The 23,657-nt window shown below is 36.2% G+C and overlaps 1 protein-coding gene across 1 annotated transcript; it reads left to right on the top strand.

The window, feature by feature from the left end:
• The first annotated feature begins 305 nt into the window (after positions 1-305).
• On the top strand, positions 306-2,953 carry timm8b (translocase of inner mitochondrial membrane 8 homolog B (yeast)). The gene is made up of 2 exons (XM_062988730.1): positions 306-622; positions 2,180-2,953. The coding sequence occupies exons 1-2, from the start codon at positions 503-505 to the stop codon at positions 2,345-2,347; spliced, it is 288 nt and encodes a 95-aa protein (XP_062844800.1). The 5' UTR covers positions 306-502; the 3' UTR covers positions 2,348-2,953.
• Positions 2,954-23,657: the final 20,704 nt, after the last annotated feature.

The following is a 23,657-nucleotide window of genomic DNA, read 5'->3' as shown; positions in this document are numbered from 1 at the left end:
GTGCTGGCAGTTTTGATAAGCCAGATAAATGTGCATGATGATCAGCCTGTAACCAATAGTTTTGTTAACCAACAGAAGAAATGTTATTAGTGATAGTTTATTATTGTACTGTAGTTATTGTAGTTATTTTGCCGATTGCTTTCAGGACGCATTTTTTAAACTATGCTGCCATCTAGTGTCCGTTCTCCAAAAGGTGCACCATCTAGTGAGGATTCCTGTGGTTTGGTGCCAAGTTTGTGTCCATCTGTGTGGAACCTACTGGAGATTTTCTTTAAAAACAAACAAACAGACAGTAGAAATGGCTGCTGAAGCCGGTTCCACTCCAAAAAATTGATTAAAGCTTTAATTGTTTAAACACGTTTCATTTTGCCGGTGGATAAGTGACGTCATATCCAGCCGGCAGAGGAAGTCCTAAGCTGAAACATGCTGTAGCTCCATGCTGGTTACCCTTGAGGTACACTTGTGTTAATATTGCTGCTTCAGTTATAAAACATCTGTAATAATGGCGGATTTCAGCAGTTTTGATTCTTTCTCCTCGGCCGGTTCCTCTGATAAAGCGGAGGCGGCTGAGCTGCAGAAGATGATCGCGGTGGAGCAGCAGAAAGCGCAGTTCCAGGCTCAGGTAGGCCTGATAAGAACACGGGTGTTTATTTATTAAAACTGGTTAATTTAAATACATGTTAATGCTAATGAATGTAGACTGAGTGTTTTATTAGTTTTATTGGAATTGTTATACAATGCAAAATAGTTGTGGCCAGTTGTGGCCTAATGGATAAGGTACTGGACTAGTAACCCAAAGGTCGCTGGTTCAAGCCCCACTGTTGGGCCCTTGAGCAAGGCCCTTAACCCTCAATTGCTTAGACAATATACTGTTACAGTACTGTAAGTCACTTTGGATAAAAATCAAATCTAAGTTAAATAGTTATTTCGAACGATCATACACTAATCACATAACATGAGCCTATACAATACTGTAATGTTATATATATATATATATAGATATAATACAATGTAAACTATCACCATATAATTTACAATTTCTTTTTTATTACAACAAAGAAATCTAACTTTTTTCAGTTATTTTAAAAACTATAAATAAAGGGTGAACCTGAAGGTGTCTACATTTATTCATATAAAACTTTGCTAGTAATAAAACATTAATGCCAAAGAAATGCAATGACCTTGACTCATTCATACACGTTTTTATGTAATGTAGACTGACTGTACTGTATAACGTGTGTTGTGCTGATGCTACAACTTGATTTTATATCAACAGTTGATTAATTTCTTTGCTGTATTTTATGCTCTAATATATTCACTTTTCACCAGGCAAAATAAAAAGAAGCCAATATGCATCACCTGAATCACTGCCTGTTAATCTTTAACCATACATTACCATTCCATTTTTAACATCCATTTTGAACACATCAAATATTTACATGGATTTATCTTTCGTGTACAAGAACTCTATGTAAGTGAGCTTCCTTGCAAATGTTCAAGAAAACTATTAACGTATGGTCTCAGGAGTACATTTCTTTAGTTCTTGCTAGGTTTCTGACCAAGGATTTGTTGTTGAGAACTTGACAGACCTACCCATCTAATAATTCCCAGATTACAAACCTGTGTAATGTGCAGTAGTAGGTTCTAAAATTACATGTGGCACAGAATATTTATATTTTAATATTTATTGCACTGTAAACAAAAAATATTTTATGCATAAGTACTTAAAGTAAGACAAAATTTATTATAAGTCCTTATGCAAACTGACACCTAATTGCTATTTACATTGGTCGACAATTGTACTATCAATCAGCTCATCAGTGTGTTTCATTGATAGTTTTGCTCTCCTCATATGACATAAATATACCATTGTAGAATACAATTTACAATTGTTGATGCATTTTACACCAAAGATTGTTGGTTAAAGACAACGGTTCGGGGCTCATTAGAAACAATCTTACCAAGACCCACTTTAAGAGTTTTTAAATAATTTGTGGCTTGTACTTATTTCCACTCTGGCACCTGGATAAACACTTCCCACTATTTAAATTGTTATAAAGGCACCCTATATAATCTTTGATCATTTACACGTTTACAAATACTGACTCATCTTTAGCTAATGTATTGGTAGTAAGATAGTTTGAAGTGGTACTGAGATTAAGTGGTACTCTTTTTACAGGTGCACAACTTCACCGATGTGTGCTGGGACAAATGCATGGACAAGCCAAGCTCAAAGCTGGACTCACGCACTGAGACCTGCCTTGTGAGCTGTGTGGAGCGCTTTATCGATACCACGCTTGCCATCACCAACCGCTTCACGCAGATGGTGCAGAAAGGCACACATTAAGCATGATGTCTCGTCACATCTTCTCAAGGACATAACTTGTAGATCCATTTTAATAACACCGACCTTCACTAGGAATGAGAATGAAAGAACTGGTTTAATTTTTGGTGGGAACAAAATGAAATGGCTTTAACTCCATATAAAAGTCAACTAAACAGAGTTTAATGAAATACTGGCAATATCATGGAAATGTGTATCATGATGGAAAATAATTTAATATCATATTGTTATACTGCCTGGCTACTAGCTGTCATTTTGCCCATCCAGAAACCATAAATGAAAGACATTCATTCATTTTTACACTTGCAAAAATTAACAATGTAATCATATACAAATAAACCTATCATACCTTCAAAACTTTGTAGTTCTCTATACATCCGAAAGCCACACAATACATCTCACCAATCTTTTCAACAGTTCAGCTACAGACTGTTCAACGAGAGATCATTTTAATGGACTGTATAATTCTACAGAGACGTTTTGGCCTTTTATTGTGTAATAACCAAACAAGTGTTCTTGCATCACTGCTTAAAGCTCTGTTCAAAGTATGTGTATGATTATCAGTTGTACCTGTTTGTTTATATATTAAATGGACATTTGTTGAGTGTATGAATTTGGTTTTTCAGGCCTCTTATAAGCCACTATTACACATAATGTTTACTTGAGGTATACAATTCCTGACTTTGGCTTATTTGTTGCTCTGTACACGGTCACTCATCTGTACTGTATTTATCAATCAAAAGGGGACCCACACTGACTGGATTTTGTTAGGGTAGTGGAATGTTCCCAGCACTTCAATGACACTGACATGATCGTGAAATGGTAATGTGTTTTGCTCATTATAGGTATAGCAGGTGCAGCAGTAGTGTTAGGATTTTTAAACAACTTAGTGTCCATGCTGGGAGAAAAATACTGCTCTAACCATTAATATTATTCCAAATACTGGGAAAGGATTATCACATTGTTATAGGAAAAAAAAGAAAATACCTTTGGTCTTTACCTAATCCCACAATAAATGCTAACAGGTTATGTGTATACTGTGAACAGTACTTCTAATCCCATTAGCACTACTCCACCTGATACACGCTACCATATCAATACACACAAAGAGTACAGAGCAACAGTCTGTAATTGTACCTACAACATCTGTAGGGTAGTAATATAGTCCGGTGACTATGTATGTATGGGTGGGTGTATATAATCTTAAGACCACTAGTGAAAATTGTTTTTAGTTTTTTTACTGTAATTTAGTTTTAGTCACACATGTAGCACTAACGAACAAGGCCTTGTGAGATTTCTATGGTCATAGCTTGTGAAGTGGTGCTGCCAAAAGCTTAATAGCTAAACATATTTTTTTTTTAAAGTTTTTTTTTACTAGACTAGTCTATTTAGTGCTAGTTGGATGTTAAGGAATAACATTAAATGCTGCATAGATTTCTTTTAAACTGCAATACCACCTTAAACAAAATAGTTTTTATTTCCTCCTTCATTATATGGTCTGCTAGTGTCCTCGATTTATCAGTCTTACCAGTAAACTGCAGATTTGTTAAATGATTCAGAACTTCTAGATATAATGAACACTAGCATCAAGTCATAATGCACATCATGTCATACAGCAGAGCTAGTTTCTGGATCAGGATAAGTTCAACGTTGACTAACTGCTATGAACAAACAGCCCTCAGTCTTCAACCTTAACCACCTGATGGTGAATCCAGGTGAATCCCAGCTGCAGCATCTAAACGGGACAGTATTAAATAACAGAGTTAGATACGATGCATGAACAATCAAGACAGTAAACTTTTCATCTGGCCTGTAATTACATGGCTGTTTTATTAAAGGAAATGACTAGCCTGCATTTACAGCCTGCTTTAGGCACTGTTGTTACATATAAATGCTGGCAAAGAAACCTGAAACAAGAAAATGACATCATTAATTATTGGGTTCTGTATCCTTATTGTGTGTTATTCTGACCTCATGGTAGGTTGTCTGACTTCCAGTAAACTTTGAGATTTCTTTTACCTCATAATGCTATATGGCTAAAAGTATGTAGACACCACTCCTAATAATTGGGTTTGTGTTTTAGCTATGCCCATTACTAAAAGTCACAAAATCAAACTTTTTGGCAGCAGTTCTGGAAAAGTTTCTCTTCTTTTCTTTTCCATTTGCATACAAACAAGATCCATAAATAGTGAGACATAACAAGTGTAGTGAGGAGAAAGTCCAGTCAGCAACCCCACTAAACATGTTTTGCCAATTATATTGAAACACATTAAAAGCCAGGCCCTGTCGTCCAACATCAGTTTGTGATATTACAGACCTTGTGGTTATTTCTATGCTATTTTATGTATTTATTTAATTATTTACTGTAATTTATTGGATTTTTTTTATTTAATGTCGGGTGACTTGATGCCACAATATTCATTAGTGCAGTTCCAGAAAGCTGATCTGATAACTCTTTATTAGGTCTCACTGTGTTTGATGGAACCTGGCAGCACAACACACAGTCCATTAGCTTTTGTTTTCTTTCCAAGGGTCTCAAGAGTACCTCTCACCACCCGTAAGAGAGGGCTATTATTCTAATCAATGTAAACTGGTTTGACCTTATTATTCAAACAATATTCTCATTCTTTGTAAAAATGGCAAAATAATAGCAATATAAAAAGGCAATATAAATATAGAGAATATATTTTTTAGATGATTAGATTTAAATGAAATTATCATTCAATATGTCCTTCTTACAGTGCTTCATTCTTGTTTCCTTTAATGCCAAGTACTCACACACACATACACTACCGGTTTGTATTTTCTAAGAAAATGTTTTTTAACGTGGGGATCTGTCCAGGGTGGCTGCAGAATCCACCGCAAATAAATAAATACATAAATAAAGAAAACAAATCCCCAAAATCATTGACATAACTTACACACTGTAAACAAAATGTTTCAAAGCTTTTAAAAACCCATAATTATTATTAAAATTGATCACCCTACTTATTATCTAAGGTTCTTCTGTCTTCTGATTTTTCACAACCCTGATTCATATGTCAGAATAAGGTTTAGGGTTAAGGAGTTCATCAACCAGGGCTTTGAAGCTTCAGCTTTTTTGGTTCTATGGTGTGTTTTCAACAAAGTGATCTTTTATGGATTTGTGTTCATGTCTCATAGGGAAGATGTCTGTCAACAGAGCTAATTAAACACAGGAAGCAGATAGGTTAGCCATGCTTATTGGAGCATGCAGGAAATCCACAGACATCAAATCTTCACTTGCACGACCGCAAATTATTGATGGTAGCTGGCACGACAACAGACACACTCCTTTTTGTGTTATGCCAAGCAGGATAAGTCTGAGTGAGAATGTGTTAACTGAAGTATATAGCTGTGAGTGCATGTATGTTGGCACCTTGGCATTTCTGAGAGAATGATGCATCTAATTCAGGTGGCCCAAAGCAAACAGAGCAGTAAGTTTTAGTGCAAACACTGTCTAAAATTTTATTTAAAAAAAATTCATCTGATTTTCTCTGTGGTCTAAGCATAGATGTCAGAATCTAAATTCTCTAAATGCACTAACTAATGATTTTAGTAAGATGCCAATGTCAAAGCACTTAATCAGTTTTAATACTAATACTAAACCATACTGACACCCATCAATTCCAATGCCTAGTAATTGCATTAGTCTAATGTCAGCCCAGACACAGACCCAGTATCTGGCTTGATTTAGTCTCCAGAAAGTCTCCTGAATGTCTTTGAAGATTACTGTTCTAACCAAAACATAAAGATGAAGTAACGTTATCAGATACATCCTTCATTTCCCTTTTTCATTAACAGAGAAAACTGACCCAGCATATTTGCCTTTACAATGAGTCACTGTAAGACTAAGGTTTTGAAATCAACAAGTTCTTAATTAAACCCAAAGTATAGTAGGATATAAACCTGGCATGATTCGTGTGTCTGCATCTGTGCCATGTCTCTTCCTGTGCTTGGAGAGAAAGAGTCCTCTATTTTAAAGCTCAAAGCAGATGCTGTGAACTGTAAGTCAGACACCTGAGGGACAGTGGGATCTGTGTGGCTCTGCCACTACAAAGACACCGCTAAGGAAATCCAAGCCTGGCCCATAGGGCTTCATTGGCTTTCACTGAGTCTCAGTCTCTGTCTTTTGAAGCTGAATCAGTTGCACTGTGAAAGTAAGGACATTCATTTTAAATGGAAGCACCTTTATGTGCGCACTGTGTTTTAATAATGGTTTATTATATTGTATTTAACAAATAGCTGTCTTAATCTGTTACAGCACAGCTGGACCAAACAAATAATTACACTTTACAAACTATAAACCTGAGTTTCCAAGGCCTGTCCTTGGGTCCATGCTTAAACTACATGGCCAAAATCTTGTGGACACCTGAGAATTACAATCAAATGTACTTGTTGAACAAATCCATTCAAAACAATGCATATTAATATGGAACTGGTCTCCCATTACTGTTACAACAGTGGTCACTCTTTTGGAAAGGCTTTCCACTAAATTTAGGAACATGACTTAAGGTTTTCTTTGAGACTAGCCATTGATAAGTAGTTTGGTCTAGTTTGCAGGTAGCTTTTCAAATCATACCAAAAATAGACTTTAACACCACATATTATGACAAACCATGTTTATGACCTAGTGCTTTTCTTCATTATTAAGCAGAAAATAAATTAGAAATTCTTTAGAATTTCATTGTATGCTTTAGCATTAAGATTCTTCTTGGCTGGAGTTAAAAAAAAGGCCCTGTACCAGCCTGTACCAATAAAACATTAAGCATTATTTCTCCCCCAGTAATCATTTGGATTTAGGCAGGTAGGGATTATTTTTGTTATCTTAACTGTGATTTATAATGCCAGCTAATTCTATTTTAAAACTTCAGAGTGCAATGGCAGCATGACTGTATGTCTGCAGTACATACCTTGAATAAGTATAAGGTAAAATACACAATTCTAAGGTAGAAAACTGGAGAAAAATGTAATGTACCTGATAAACTGTTAATTAAGGGTAAAAATATAAATCCTGGTCTAATGAGTTGTATAATAATGGTGATTCTTATTTGTATCATTGCTGGAAGTTATCTGACCTTTCTGTCCAGCCTGGCAATACACAATAACATAAAAGACTTTACCAGCAATATTTGATTCTCAGACTGCAGGTGAGCGACATGCGTCATCAGTCTGGTCCCTCTGTTGACTTTCAACTAGCGTCATTTCCTTCAAGGCTGACTGCACCCAGATGGCAAGAACCATATAGTTCATCTGCCTTCATTAAATTAGTGCTTGGCTAGAAGTCATAGTATTTACCTTTAGGCAAGTGCCAGCAACTGATCACAGGTGTGTTTCTGCACGCATATCCTCATACGGTCATGGAAAGGAGAGGATGTTATCTTATAGTGCTATAAGCAGCTGTTTTAGCCTTGCCACCCAGAAGGTGGCAAAAATTTAGAAAAGTAGTGTTTACCAGTGTTTGGCTGCCCTGTGCCCAGTGCTTAGAAGTCACCGTGTCTTCATTATGTGAGGGTTATCAACTAACAGTATACAGTTTTACAAGACATTTTGGAATGACCATTAATTACAATAAACTGTTTGAATTTATCCTAATAGACAGACACATTTTGCTTCAAATATTAACACATACACGTTTGTAAAATGTAGTGGTTATTCATTTCTAGTCCAGGTACATCCTTGTACGTTTGTATTTAATAAGTGGTTGAACCTCTTTAATCAATGACATTTTCTGTAACATCTGATCATACAGGAAACAAACTGTACACCATGGGCTCGGCAGGTCATGCCATAATACCCCAGTTGGGTTAAGGTTTGGACTTAACTCATTCAGAAACACAACTGTACTTCTTTTTAAACTATCTCTAACTTCTATTAGCCTAAAATTGCTCCCAATAAACTATCTCTAACTTCTATTAGCCTAAAATTGCTCCCAATATTTTTAATTTGTTGTTTACTTGACCTCAAGCTGCCCAGGCAGCAGAACAACCCCAAACCAGGATGATTCCTTCAGCATGCATGTCTTATGCTTAATTTATCCACAGAACATTGTCCAGGAAGCACTTTGGAACGTACATGTGATCTTTTACACTTGGCATGTGGTGAATTAATGTGTTTTGCAGTTTTTTGAGTGTGGTGTTCTTTTACTATTTACTATACTATTTTGGTAAACGTTTAACTTATAATAGACACATACAGTGTATCACAAAAGTGAGTACACCCCTCACATTTCTGCAGATATTTAAGTATATCTTTTCATGGGACAACACTGACAAAATGACACTTTGACACAATGAAAAGTAGTCTGTGTGCAGCTTATATAACAGTGTAAATTTATTCTTCCCTCAAAATAACTCAATATACAGCCATTAATGTCTAAACCACCGGCAACAAAAGTGAGTACACACCTTAGTGAAAGTTCCTGAAGTGTCAATATTTTGTGTGGCCACCATTATTTCCCAGAACTGCCTTAACTCTCCTGGGCATGGAGTTTACCAGAGCTTCACAGGTTGCCACTGGAATGCTTTTCCACTCCTCCATGACGACATCACGGAGCTGGCAGATATTCGAGACTTTGCGCTCCTCCACCTTCCGCTTGAGGGTGCCCCAAAGATGTTCTATTGGGTTTAGGTCTGGAGACATGCTTGGCCAGTCCATCACCTTTACCCTCAGCCTCTTCAATAAAGCAGTGGTCGTCTTAAAGGTGTGTTTGGGGTCATTATCATGCTGGAACACTGCCCTGCGACCCAGTTTCCGGAGGGAGGGGATCATGCTCTGCTTCAGTATTTCACAGTACATATTGGAGTTCATGTGTCCCTCAATGAAATGTAACTCCCCAACACCTGCTGCACTCATGCAGCCCCAGACCATGGCATTCCCACCACCATGCTTGACTGTAGGCATGACACACTTATCTTTGTACTCCTCACCTGATTGCCGCCACACATGCTTGAGACCATCTGAACCAAACAAATTAATCTTGGTCTCATCAGACCATAGGACATGGTTCCAGTAATCCATGTCCTTTGTTGACATGTCTTCAGCAAACTGTTTGCGGGCTTTCTTGTGTAGAGACTTCAGAAGAGGCTTCCTTCTGGGGTGACAGCCATGCAGACCAATTTGATGTAGTGTGCGGCGTATGGTCTGAGCACTGACAGGCTGACCCCCCACCTTTTCAATCTCTGCAGCAATGCTGACAGCACTCCTGCGCCTATCTTTCAAAGACAGCAGTTGGATGTGACGCTGAGCACGTGCACTCAGCTTCTTTGGACGACCAACGCGAGGTCTGTTCTGAGTGGACCCTGCTCTTTTAAAACGCTGGATGATCTTGGCCACTGTGCTGCAGCTCAGTTTCAGGGTGTTGGCAATCTTCTTGTAGCCTTGGCCATCTTCATGTAGCGCAACAATTCGTCTTTTAAGATCCTCAGAGAGTTCTTTGCCATGAGGTGCAGTGTTGGAACTTTCAGTGACCAGTATGAGAGAGTGTGAGAGCTGTACTACTAAATTGAACACACCTGCTCCCTATGCACACCTGAGACCTAGTAACACTAACAAATCACATGACATTTTGGAGGGAAAATGACAAGCAGTGCTCAATTTGGACATTTAGGGGTGTAGTCTCTTAGGGGTGTACTCACTTTTGTTGCCGGTGGTTTAGACATTAATGGCTGTATATTGAGTTATTTTGAGGGAAGAATAAATTTACACTGTTATATAAGCTGCACACAGACTACTTTTCATTGTGTCAAAGTGTCATTTTGTCAGTGTTGTCCCATGAAAAGATATACTTAAATATCTGCAGAAATGTGAGGGGTGTACTCACTTTTGTGATACACTGTACATAAACAGACACTTTATTTGAATTCTTAGGATTCCTTGACTCCAGTTACTGACAGTAAAGGTTTGTTAAGTTTTTTTTTCTGTGCAAAGTAATGCTAAATGTTTAAACATTTTAAATGCAGTTTTATGCTTTATGCTTACATTTTACAGACGATGTTTTTATCATTTCAAATGTCAAAATGTTTAGCAAGCACATTTCAGTTTCATACTTAAATCTTTTAAAGATAATACAATAATTTTACTCACAGATGTTGTTTTACCTAAACCCTGTTGCCCTGTTGTGCTAAAATGAATGAGACTGTCCATGAATAAATGCACGTCCAGAGTCGTTTAATATTAAATGTATTTATTTAAATGAAGCACTACCTGCTACACCCTCTGGGGGGCAGTATTCCTCTTTTTTTCTTTGATTAACAAACAACCTAAACTGTAAATCTTCTTCCTGCAGTTGTGTTGAAAACATAATCCGCTGTAAGTATTAACATTTAGAGACAAACAGACGGGGACAACCAAGTTAGCAGACTATATAAGGCGTCTGGTAACGCAAACCGCTATTCTAACATTTTTTTCTAATTTCTTGATGATGTAATAAGATTTAGAATTTAAAAATATGTTTTTATTTTCATTTTAAAACCATTTGTTTGGTGTTTTTATTTTCAGCCCATACAAAATGGTCGAGCTGTTTATAAGTGCAGTTACTGTGTTATTAGTGTGTTAGCTGAAAATGTTCCAAATGTTAACAGGCTACCATAACAAGCTATCATACACTTTTCTTTGTGGTTTTTTTTTTTTTTTTTTTTTAGCGTTTTTTTTTAGCGTTTTTTTTTACAGCAAAATACTGTATTTTCTTATTTAAAGGTAAACTAAATTTATCAATATATATATATAGGTGTAATTAATAGGGAAGGTAATGGAACTGTGGTAAACATGCCTCTCTGTCCCAACCTTTTTGAGTGTTTCATGCATTATTTTCTGGAAATATGATTTAAAGATGTGAACAGCTTGCTTTAACTAGGTTATGCAATGTGTTTTGTCTATGTGAAGCGAATTTAATGACATGGTACAACTTACTGTCAACAAAATACTTAAATTTTAGTATAATTATGTTCTGGTGGACACAAATCATCATGATAAATTGGTGTATAAATGTGGTGATGCTTTTATTTAATCCCTGTTAGTACCACCTTGTAGTCTGACTGTAGTAACTGTCTGTGGGTAGTGGATTTTAAAGGCATGAGGTTTATTAGCTGTCATCGTCTCTAATCTCTTAAGAAAACTGAGCCAGATTAAGTTTGAGGGTCATAAACATAATATTACAGCTTTATTTTTCCATAGTGCTACCTCAGACTTTTTCCTTTTGTTAAGGCTGTTATGACTAATGCTTGATATTTCGATGGAATATGAAAATCCTTGTGACTGAGCCCAGTAGAAGTCAAACACGGAAAATTCCCCTTATTGTGTACATATGTTTGTGTGTCTGTATGTGTGTGTGTGAATTCATGACATTTTGCCCAAATTGACCAATCTAAATTTGATCTTTGGATGCTGTGTGTTGTTATCGGAGCCGAGCAGTGTGCGTAGGAATTGGTGGCCAGATGTTGACTCTTTAAATAAATCCCAGTTATCCAAACTGGTTTAGGGCAGAAACTGACTATGATCAGAGCTCTGTGGAGATTAAAAGTAAGTTTTTCTTTGTCTGGTATTACAGCCAGACAAAATACTAACAGGTGCATACAATTTAGAACACATCCATTGTCAAATATTGAAATTATATTCATATATTTTCATACAGAAGAGCCCTGTTTCGTAAAATTTTGTTAGAACTGCTATAGTCAACTAACTTCTGTATGCATGTGTCAAAACACATACTTTTCTGCCCTTGCTACTTTCAGTTTCTGAATCATTTCTGTAATGATATGAAAAAATAGTTGAACTAGGGTTTCTCTAAAGTAATAAGTCGTTGCTTACTATTGGGCAGTCTGACAAACAGATCTAGGTTTCCACAAGAATTATATCTAAAGTTAAAAATCTTTATGTTAGACTTCAAGAAAAGGCCTGAAAAGGCCTACACTGTTTCAAAAGGAAATGCTCCTTGCACAAAAATAGTTTGCTGAGTCTGACCTTAAGCCAACCCAACATCTTTACGATGCATTAAACTGGCAACTGCAAGCTATTCCTCATTACCCAAAACATAGCGTAAAGCTTTCCAAAAGGATTGGAGGCTTTTACAGCATTAAAGCGATGGCCAACTATTAATGTCTACGGTCACAGAATTAAATGAAGCCCTATTCCCACTCACCCCACCCTTCTTTAATCCTTCTGAGATATGGTGCTGCAATGGACATTCCTCTCCAAAGAATGTACACCTCGACCCACACAAACACTAAAGAGCGCAAACCCCTCCCTGTACTGAACGTTCGTCATCACTTACTGGTGTAAAGATGAGTCATATGTCTCTGATCTTTGTTAGCATTAACATCTGAGGAGCAGATGATAGTTGTGGGTTGTGTACTCGCAGTAAAGCTATGGAACTTTTTTCCTCATAATAAAGTTATTTTAGGCGCACAGCATATGGCTACTGGCCTGATGGGCTTACTGTATCTTTTTATTATTTTCTTTCCTCTCATAAATTTTATTTTTTTCTGCTCTTGTCATAAGCCATATTTGTTTTTTCCTAGATATTTAAATTGTCCAGTTCTCAAAATTTTCACTAGCTGCTTTGTTAGAGTTGTGATGGGTCTGATGCTACCTGGAAACACAATGCAAATAAAAAAAATAAATTCTAACAGGACATTAGGGGCAATGGAGAGCAACTGGGAGGTGGAAGCAAACTGTTGTACCTGACAATAGTAAGCCATGAAAAGGCAGGGAGGACATGCAAAACAGACTGTGACTGTATCAGTGATGAAACCCCATTCGACGAATGTTTTTTTTTTTACATTACAATAAAACTCAATGAGCACGCAACATTAGAAGGTTTGAGGATCGCCAACTATGCCATATGCCATCTGTGGCCATGAGCCAAGAGATAAATTGATCCCCTCTCTGAGTGGAAGGAATGGCATTTCTGTCTTCCCTATCCATCATGTTGTGCTAGGCAATCTCAGACATCTGCGTGGATGAAGTTAGCACCTTCTTTAAACAGGTTAATCTGCCCGACAACATAGAATAGTTAAGTGGAGAGAAGTAAATAAGATAGTATGTATGGAGATATAGACACAGTACAGTAGTAAGTATAAACATTCTTCTTTTATGCTGTTTGCTGGAAGAATTTAAGAATTCTTGGAGGGACTGATGAATAACAATCCTGCAATCCAGTATATTCAAATTGGAATGACATTCATTCATCACTTATTTACTTTATAAATTATTTCATAAATAGGAAAGCAACATTGTACTTAATTAGAAGATCAGCTTAGCTGTTACTATTATTTATCAATGTGCCATTTGGACTTATTGGTAAGAGATAAAGACAGTCAAACAACCAATGCACCTACACACTGTTGTTTATAGTTAATAGTTTGAGTGTAACTACATTTACAAATCTAGCAACACTATAAATAATAATAATTTTTATAGTCACTGCTAAATTGCTATACTGCGTCACAGTGGACGGCCTTTTCCATCACCAGTATCCAAGTCCCTAGTTTGTCGTCTTGCAGGGAGATGGAAACTGCAAGTTTCTAGTGAGATCTCATCTTAAGACTGCTCTGGGATTTTTCATAAAAATCAAATCACCATATCATTCAACTGAGCTTATCTCTATCGCTTAACACTGGATCATAAATGCGAACATTGTTAAAGTACCAAGGGAATGTGTTTGCGTCAAAGTGAAAAGGGAGTTGGAAAGAAGGCCACTAGGTTGATGGAAAGGCCAGACGGGCAGCGGGTGGATCAAGGTTTAGCCCAGTCTGGGGTCCGGATGGAGTCTGCGAAAGCCATTGCAGTAGATTTCCGGGAGGGAATGGCTGGGACATAAACACATGCTAGTATCATCAGCCTCACTCTTCCTGGTGGCTTTGGTCTGGATATTTTTTTACATCTATAAACATGTTTCTTATTTTACACAGAAGGATTCAGGCCAGGACCAGGCCTAGGCTCTTTTACATTTGTAGATGGGTAGACATGGGTGGCTAACTAAACATGAGTATGTGAGTATGTATAAAGATACAGTATTATACATTATAATACAGGCAGTATGTGTAAATTTAAAGTGAATTTATGCACTGGAGTTTATTAAATAATATCAAAAGAGGTTTTGCTCTTATTTTATCTTATTGTATCCTGTACCAACATTACTTACCTGAAGTGCTCCCGGGAAGAGTCAGACAGACAGTTTTGCTTATTCCTCTGGCAACACAATTTAATGCTTTTTACAAAGTATCCAGAAGCAGCTTTTGGCTGCCATGCTTACATATTTTCTTTGGAATGAGCGAAGAATGCAGAGGTGGTTTACGTCAAAGCTGCTGGATCCATGAGGATTGTGTCATTTTCTGCTCTCACTTAACAAAGAAAAAATAAACGAACGCCTTTTAAAAGATGACTAGAGTCTTATTCTAAGATAATACATTAATGCTTAAACAGTTTTTAAGCTTATAAAATATATTTTGGACAATACTGGTGGAAAAAAACTTGATTAAATTACAGGTGTAAACACATATACTTTATATTAGGTTGATTATTAATTAACTGCATGTGTTAGCTGTTTTTGGCTTAGTTTTGTCAGCCACTTTTATTTAATTGTGATGGAGTAGGTGTTTTACAGTCTGTATGAACGGGTAAGAATGAGGTGGCACAGCACTAATTACCTACTTCAGATACACTTAAAAGGTACAAATATTACAAATAGGTTGTAAACAGGGTTGTAAGAAATCCTAATATTTATTTTTAAGTCTCAATTTCAAAACTTTCTACACATGTTTAATTATGTTTTAATGATGTGATTGGATAGGCCATCTAGTGTTTATAAAACCATTGTTAAATATTTTAGCAGTATGTATTGGGGCATTACCATTCTGGAATATGGGCAGAGGAAAGAGCACAATTGGTACAACTGGTGCTGTAAAATTGCAACCTGTCAGTTAATACTTAATCTAGTTAACTCATCTGTGCAGCTGTAACTGTAAATTAGTCATTTTAAAGTTAAGGATATATTCATCTAGAAGCTGTCTATATCCTCCAATCATTTTCAAGCACATATTATAATTGCAGCTTAATAGTATTAAATACTAACACTGTATGCTGATACACCTAAATTGTATTGTTTGCCCCAGCATGTTGTTCTCCATCATATCAACTCCATTCCCAGATCTGTTGCTATTTCTACCTTTTAAGTTTGAAACTTTTATTTGCACCATGTTGGCTTTTCCATCTATTTTTAACCAAGGAATGAAAACCTGCAATGAAAAAGTTGTACTCATACAAGTAAATGAGTGGAAACATTGAAGGAAAAAATTATACAACCATTTACTAATTTTCACAACACTTGGCTATGTCTCAGGGACGTCAGAATTTACGGTAATTATGAGATACCTTATATTTAATGAGAAAAGAAATAAAAGCACTTAAAAAACTGCTTTTACCTTGTTAAAATGGAACACTTGCATGGCCAGCTGTTAATTAATGCTGAAAATGAGTTAGAAATAAAACAGCCATCTTTCTGACCCACTACAGCTTAAAGTCCAGACAGTAAAACACTGGCAAGAGCAATCTTACTACTCTTACTGTGACCTGTTTTAGTGAACTACAGAACATTGAATTTTGCAAATTAAATTATGGCAATCATCTCTTAGTATAATCATAAAAGTAAATGTCAGAAATAACAATGCCAGTTTTTCTGGCACATTATGTGTAGGCAACACTGGCTCTTTCATCCAAGTAGACTTATTTATCATATTTATGATCATCCAAAGTTTAGACTGGCAGCTCTCACTGCACTGTAAAGTTTGAACACAAAAGGCCTTACACAATTATCTCAATGAGTTCAGTTAGAACCATATTTCAAATCCATCATCGTCTGTGTAGAAGATGAAAGAAGACGAAGAACAAGCATCTTTTTCATCTCCTTCATCTTTTAATCCTCTCTACCTTCACTGACATGGCGTTAGACAAAGGACAGCTTCCTGGCTCAAACTCCACCAAGGCTGCCACGTGGAGCATTTCCCTGGCAACAGCTGCAAACATCAAATGACAGAACAACTGAGTAGACGTAGCAGCTGGCTCACATCTCCAGAAATTCCACTCCTGTGGCAATTATTACATTCCTGGATGCAACAAGGAGCAATGAGTCATAGTATATGTTATCAGCCCACAGACTTTCTCTGAAGGGATGAAATTCCACATTTTAACAGCGTCTAATGTTCAAACTGGTTTCTGTCCATGTGTGAATTGTACTGCTGGCCAATAATCCTTTATTTCTATCTATAGATTTAATTATCGATTGTGTTACGTTAATGTTTTTAATCTAAACCTAATGTAATTATGTACTACAGGACACGAATGTTCCAGAATTTCGGGAACACAATATATTAATATAAATGACAGTTTCTTCTACAGTGGACAACCTGAAAGAGCACCACAGACCCAGAATTTTGTGTTTGTTTTGTATTTGCAATGAAATAGGGAACAAGTGCAATATGCAACATATGATACTATGTTATACTAAGTAATTTACCCAACAATAGTTTTACTCGGCAAAGTTGGACTGCCTTGGGCAAATGTGTCAGCAAAAAGCCCCCGATCTCTAACACGTGTTAATGTATTGCCCTGAACCTCTGCCCTACTTCTAGCCAACATTTGTTCTAGGGTCTTTTAATTCTATAGGCTACTGAAACCTAACCATTGCCCTTTAACATGTCCCCAGTATTAAGGATTAAAGGTTTTAAGAAGTGAAAATATTTCATTTTAATTTGAAAATACACTAATGTACATGTGAAGGAGGCATACTGTGGATGTAGCTAATTGGGCATCAACATCAAAATAAAAAAATAATTTGGCCAATTTAAATAATTCAGCATACAAATACTAAATGGAGTAATGCCAAGGACTAAATCTTGAGAGACATTTTGCATACCTATGACCTACGTAGTAATGTCAAGGGCCATTAACTCATCTATTGTGCATGTGTAAGCTTACAGGTGCCAGATATTGGCTATAGTGTCTCTTTGATCATTAACTGAATATAGAAAGCCATTTGGTCCACCCAGGGAAAGTTCTGTTGGACTAATCTTTGATTGCTGTGGTATTGTCAGAAATCAAAGTCATAAGCTCCCAATGATAGGGCACTCAGAAGCCCAAACTGTGGTAGCTTTGAGACTACTACACTTTACAGTAACTTAATTAGAAATTCTTGGTGAAAAATATTATTTTTCAAATTCTTTGGGTTTATATTTGTCAGCAATCAGGCCTTGTTTGTTCATTTTGTTTGTAATCAGTACTAGTAAAAACACAAGTGAACTAAGGACATTAAGTGATTGATTGACTCTGAGATATTTGACAACGCAACAAGTGGGTCAGGGTGGAGCAGCCAAGAGCATGAACTGTATTAAGCAATAAGTTACAAGATAACAACAGGGCAGACTGTGGGAAAATGTCAAACTTAGAGAAGATTCTCTTGACAGCCATACGAAATTGAGTTGGGAGGAAATTCAAAAAGTTAACCTTAAGCCATGAGTCTGTTAAATATCCCACAAAGCATGTGCATTATAACTTTAACCCTTGGTGACTATAACAGCTTTTACATATCTGAGAAGGCTTTCCACAAGGAATGCATCTTTGGGAATCGGTGTCTATTTAGTCAAAAGAGAATTTGTAAGGTCAGACATGGATGCTAGACAAGGGAAGGTCAGACTTTGTGCTGGCCAATAATTAAAAGGGCTACATATTTTACATATATTACGTATTTTGTTAAAACGATATGTTTGTACATTCATTCACCAGTTTCTGTATACTTGGACTCCTCTGGACTCTTCTTTCCTCATGAAATGTACTTTCATCTCATAAAAACACACAAACACAGAACTTTCCATTGCTTTAGAACTTCAATAACTGCAGAAGTGTGTTTATAACAGATATAACCAAGTCAAGATATTTGTATTTATTTATTTATTTTTGGATGAACAAATCTTGACCCCATTCATTTTTCCCTTTTAACACTGGAACATTTTTACTCTCACAATGACAACTGCAGAGTCAGACCAAGCTCAGTTTGTACATATATGGTATTAAACAAACTAGGACACACAAAAAAAGTCAAAATATGTGGTCTGATCCTAAAGTGACATTTGATTTGAAAAACAGGCCTGTGTCTTTTTATTTGCTGTACTTGCTGGTCGATTTAGGGTTTCTTTCTATGACATTGCATAACAGTTGTAATGCAGCCCAGAGGATAATCCTGCACAGGTAGATAAGTACGTGTTCTTTTCCAAAAGAAGAACATGTACAAAGATGCGAATATCAAGTTAAACATACAGAATGGGCTAAAAATAATGTGCGCAAATCAATTCCTGTTGGGTCACTTCGAGTTTTAACGTCTAGGCAATAACATTTAACCATTTTAATTTTCTGGGAAGCTAATCTGTAAGAGTCTTGTGTAAGAACTGAAATAAAAAGACAATTGCGTACATATGTCATGAGAGCGCTTTGTTTATTAGGACCATGTTTGATTAAAGACATAACTCAGTTGGCCTTCATCCTGGAACTTTTATCTAATGTTTCCAACAGATCGCCCAGCCACCTCGGACTGTTGTTAATAAACAAACAGTAAATTAATGAAATTGTCCTGTAGCAGTCCATATAAAAAGAATCCTGTGGAAATGTATAGTCAGCAACTTTGGATTTTATGTCTATTTGTGTAGCAAGTATAAAACTCTTGAACAAAATGTCTCTGGGCTTTTCTGGCCTGAGTTAGTACATTCTGGCATTTTTACATGCTCTTTGCAGAAACTGTGGAGAAGCAGAACACATCAGGTGTGCTGGGTGGATAATGAAAACGAAAACCTTTCTAGGCATAGTATCACATGGGCTACTGCATTACGTTTGGGTACATGACGGTAATAAGAACCTCCTAATCCTTTAAGAATCTCTTAATCATTCCTTCCAAAAGTGCATGCAAATTTTTGCAGTGTTGCATGATTATCTATCGTTGTTAATACCATGGCAAGCCCTATTTTTTCATGCAGGTGTTTATCTTCTAAATGATTCAACCATTGACTTTATTAGTAGAGCACTTCTGTGCTTTAGATCACTTCTGTGTTTTTTAGTTAATTGTAATCTCAAAACTTGACTACTGCAGTTTATTCCTGGCTGATTTTTCTGCTTTTATGCCATTTGGCCCTTGTGACTAATCCGGAACGCATCTGCCTGACTTTCACTGTCACTGCATTAGTACTTTCCCATCTCTGGATAGTAGCTTTAGCTGAATTTATATTTAAAACTTTTATGCTGCTCCACAAAGCCATGTGTTTTTGGTAGTCCTGTTCCTTGAGCTGCAAGTATAGTTAGGCTGTATGGCTTAACCAGCAGCCTTCAAATCCCAAGTTATTGACATCCGTACTGACATCTAGGTGGTGATACTAAGTACTCTGTAGAGTCCTTGGTTGTGACTTTATGCTGAATTATGCAGCACCAACATTAACTGTGCTTCTATATAATCAAATTTTGTATTACCTATGTGGTATATTCATGTATTAGGATCATTTCCTTTTATGGTATTGTTTTAAATTTGTGGTTTGTTTAGACTCACCTGCACTTCTGACATGCTTAATCAAGGCATATAAGCTTTTCTGTAAATGAGTCTTGTTTTTGATCATCTGAACGTTCCAGCTCCCTGGCATTTACTGAAGTCTAAGGTCTGAACATTAAGGTCTACATTTTTGTACCGCTGTGTCTTCTTATGGATGCCCCAGTACTGCACTGCTTAGTCTTGGTAGGTGGCCGTCTAGAGTTATATTACCAGCAGAGCAAGGTATGCAGACGCAAGAGCCACCTTTTTGAAACACAATGTGCCCTTCTAAAAATACATAGGCCTAATAAAGGTTCCGATTTGTGGCTAAAATAAATATAAAATAAAAATAAATATTCCTTAGTTCACAAATAAATATATCAGTGATGACTCCCAACCATTAAAATCACTAATATAATAATATAACCTCATGAATTGTGAATGTGACTGCAACATACTTTTCACTTTTCCCCCTTTTTAATCTCTGACTTGACGTATGACAAAGGGACACAAAATTACAAGCAGGTGCTTGGAGTCTGCGACCAACGCGCTGCATTGTTCAAATCTTAGAAAGCCAAGGCAAAACTAAAGAGCTTAAGTTTTTTTTTCCTCTCATCATCTGTTTGTGCAGCTGGACAGCATGCAGTCAGGGTTCAGACTGCCAGAACCTCCACATCTGCAGTCTGAACATTACAGGTTATTAGATTGTGGCACGAGATTGGCACTCAGGTTGCAACACAGTACACTGGATGTGAAATTTAGTTAGTTATGCTATTTGCTTTATACAGATTAGATTTAAAATTTATTTATTTAGTTTTAGGAACCGTTTCATTCTGGATCCAAAGCCTTGTCTGGGAATGCTAGGTAAAAAACTTTAAGTTATTTAGAAGAAATGGACAAAGTGGATATTCATTTCACTCAGGGGATCAAGGAAGGTAATATAAGGTATTATAAGAGCTGGAGTGAGTGGTTACTACAGCCTTCAGTTCTTTTTAATATGGCTAACTCACCACTGGTGCAGGTAAGCACATTAAGCACACTATAGGGCCAAAGGTATGTGGACACCTTTCTTAATTATTGTTTTTCAGCTTCACGCATTGTTAAAAAATGTATGAGGACAACTCCATATTAATGAAATAGGATGTCCAACAAGTTCATGATCAATTAATATGACATTTTATCATACTGAGTATGGTTCTAAGTTAGAAAAACATTTAATCTAAACCACTAACCACTAACTGCATGACTCTCTGAGGAAGCAAGTGTTAGCCAGCACTGTTGTACATTAAAAAATACAAAGTGATTTAAAATAGGCAACTACTAAATTAACATATTTGCCTAATTTTAAAGTGTCCCTCAAAGGATCGATCCTTGGCCCTCTTCTATTTAATATTACACGTACCAATATATTAAAGACAAAGTCAGATTTTAATTGTTAGATTATAACCATTTAATTTCAGCCTCTTTACAAAACATCATTCAGCAAACCTGCATTGGCATAATAAGGACCACCAAGAAGGTACAAAACAATAAAGATACATTTGTCATTATCAAAATAAAAACAAGCACACATATTAAACCCATGGTGTAGCACTTTAAAAATAGCTTAGTTTACTAGCTACATTAGAACTCTACCAGCATTCTGTCTACAAAATGGTATGAATTCAATGTATTTTAACAATTGAAATATACTACATATTCAATATTCAAAGGCACAATATACGAATAAAACTAGACTCATAATTAAAAAACGATTTGAGTAAATACTATCAGGACACTCACAAAAGCAGACACTACAAGGTTCAAATTCAACAATTCACACTCAAGTTGGTATAAGAAATGTAAAAAATTTCACTTAAAGGTGACATAGTAATACAGGATCAGAAAAAGCATTATGACATCAAAACACCAAGCTTTCTTTCTTTAGCAACATTTCAGACACAGAGAGTACACTGTATATTGTACATTTAAACCAGAGTTCTACATAGATCTGAAACAACACCCAACAAATAAAAACAACCCATGCTATATTGACTTTGTTCATTTCTTTTATACCGGAATTACATGCAGGTACCACAGAAAAAAGGCAATACTATGTAACAGAAAACATGTCATTGTGAACTCTTAGACTAAAAGAACCATGTTTTACTCAAACGCATTGTTCTAAGTATTTTGTAATGATTGTAGTCAAACGTCCTAATTATAGGGGCACAAAAAATTCACAGCTGCAGTCAATAATAACCACAAATAAGGAACTTCAAGGCCACCCTACAAGGTTAAACAACAACTTCGTACATCACCAAATGAATTATCTCGTTTTGTATGTTTTCCAATCAGTCACAGAAAAAGACTTGTCACAGAAAGCATTTCCTATGTGTATAACAGGCTTTTAATCTCAGAAATATATGTTAGAATTGGTGATTGAAAGGGGTTCAAGCTGTACTATTTAGGGGACAGTGCTTAGTTTCATAATCATCCTATATCTACATTCAACTGTTTATTGGCAATAATAAAACTCACATTCTTCAACCATTTTCTGAAATGAGAATCAGATATTGCACAACACAAACCAAAGAAATATTGGACTTGAGAACAAACTGGAATTGAGCAGCTTTCAGTTAAACATTTGTTTGTGCACCATAAAAGAAAAGTTCTGGTTAAATGATTGAATTAAGTGGTGCACATTAGATTTTACAGATGTGTTACTGTCTTCTGTAGAAAGTTATTAGGTACCTTCTAAGATGGCACAAGTTATGAGGACCATAATGAATTCCATAATATATCCATTAGAATCTTTAACCCTGTGATTAAGTGGAACACTTCAGTATTAAGATATTTAGAGTAATTTATCCAGCCAGAAAAGAATGGATAATAAATAAACCATTAACACTTTTAAGTCCACTCACATAAGCAAATAAATTCCCAAAAAGAAGAGGTAAACACTAAAGGATCTCTTAAAAATTCTATCAAACAGTTTTACCCAATCAGGTATCGTAGTAATTATGCAGCATACACGGTCTGGATACTACGTTTCTGCCTCTGTAGACTAACATAGGCTTTTATATTTATGTACCTGTCCTCAGCTTGTTGGTCTCTGACAGTTCAGACTGCAGACCACATGAGCTGTGTGCTCTGATTAAGGCGCTATGATTTATTAGAATGAACAAATCACTTTAAAGAAATGAGGTTAAATGATTACCTCAGAAGAACAGCAATCTCACACAAATCCAGTAAGATTCAGTCTGACTGAATAAGGCTAGGGTTTGATCATCTCACAGCTTTTACTCATACAATGATTTCTTTGACATATGGCCTCATAGAGGGATTTTATACACGGCTGCCTAAAAACATTTATGAAACTCTGTGTATTACCTATAAAATGTTGTATAATCTTTAATAATGTCATAGTAGACAAACACACATGGCCTAAACAACACACAAAAACAACTGTACTGCTAAGTTTGGTGTTACAATAAACTAAGTAAGATTAAAAATGTAAGTTATGGGGGTGCCCTGTTCTTCGAAAAAGGCTCACATATCCCGCATCTGCTTTTCTCATAAAAAAGCTTTTAGTGTAAACGAATGAGCTAAATGTGATGTCTGAGTCTGGAAAAGGCTACAAAAAAAAAAACTGGATGTTTATCAGGTCACGATAAAAGAATGACAAAAATGTGTACAAAGAGAAAACATTCTGTACTGTTGTTATTTTCCCTAAAGGTTAAGGTTCTGTAATGA

This window comes from Trichomycterus rosablanca, chromosome 26 (assembly GCF_030014385.1).
Source record: "Trichomycterus rosablanca isolate fTriRos1 chromosome 26, fTriRos1.hap1, whole genome shotgun sequence".
NCBI lineage: Eukaryota > Metazoa > Chordata > Actinopteri > Siluriformes > Trichomycteridae > Trichomycterus > Trichomycterus rosablanca.
Note: the sequence above shows the minus strand (reverse complement) of the source record. Positions and strands in the feature narration are given on the sequence as shown.

What these genes read in the sequence shown, in the direction of transcription:
- timm8b (XM_062988730.1), top strand. Translation starts at nt 503, where the DNA reads ATGGCGGATTTCAGCAGTTTTGATTCTTTCTCCTCGGCCGGTTCCTCT. An exon ending in AAGCGCAGTTCCAGGCTCAG is followed by an intron (nt 623 to 2,179) that starts GTAGGCCTGATA and finishes CTCTTTTTACAG; the next exon opens with GTGCACAACTTCACCGATGT.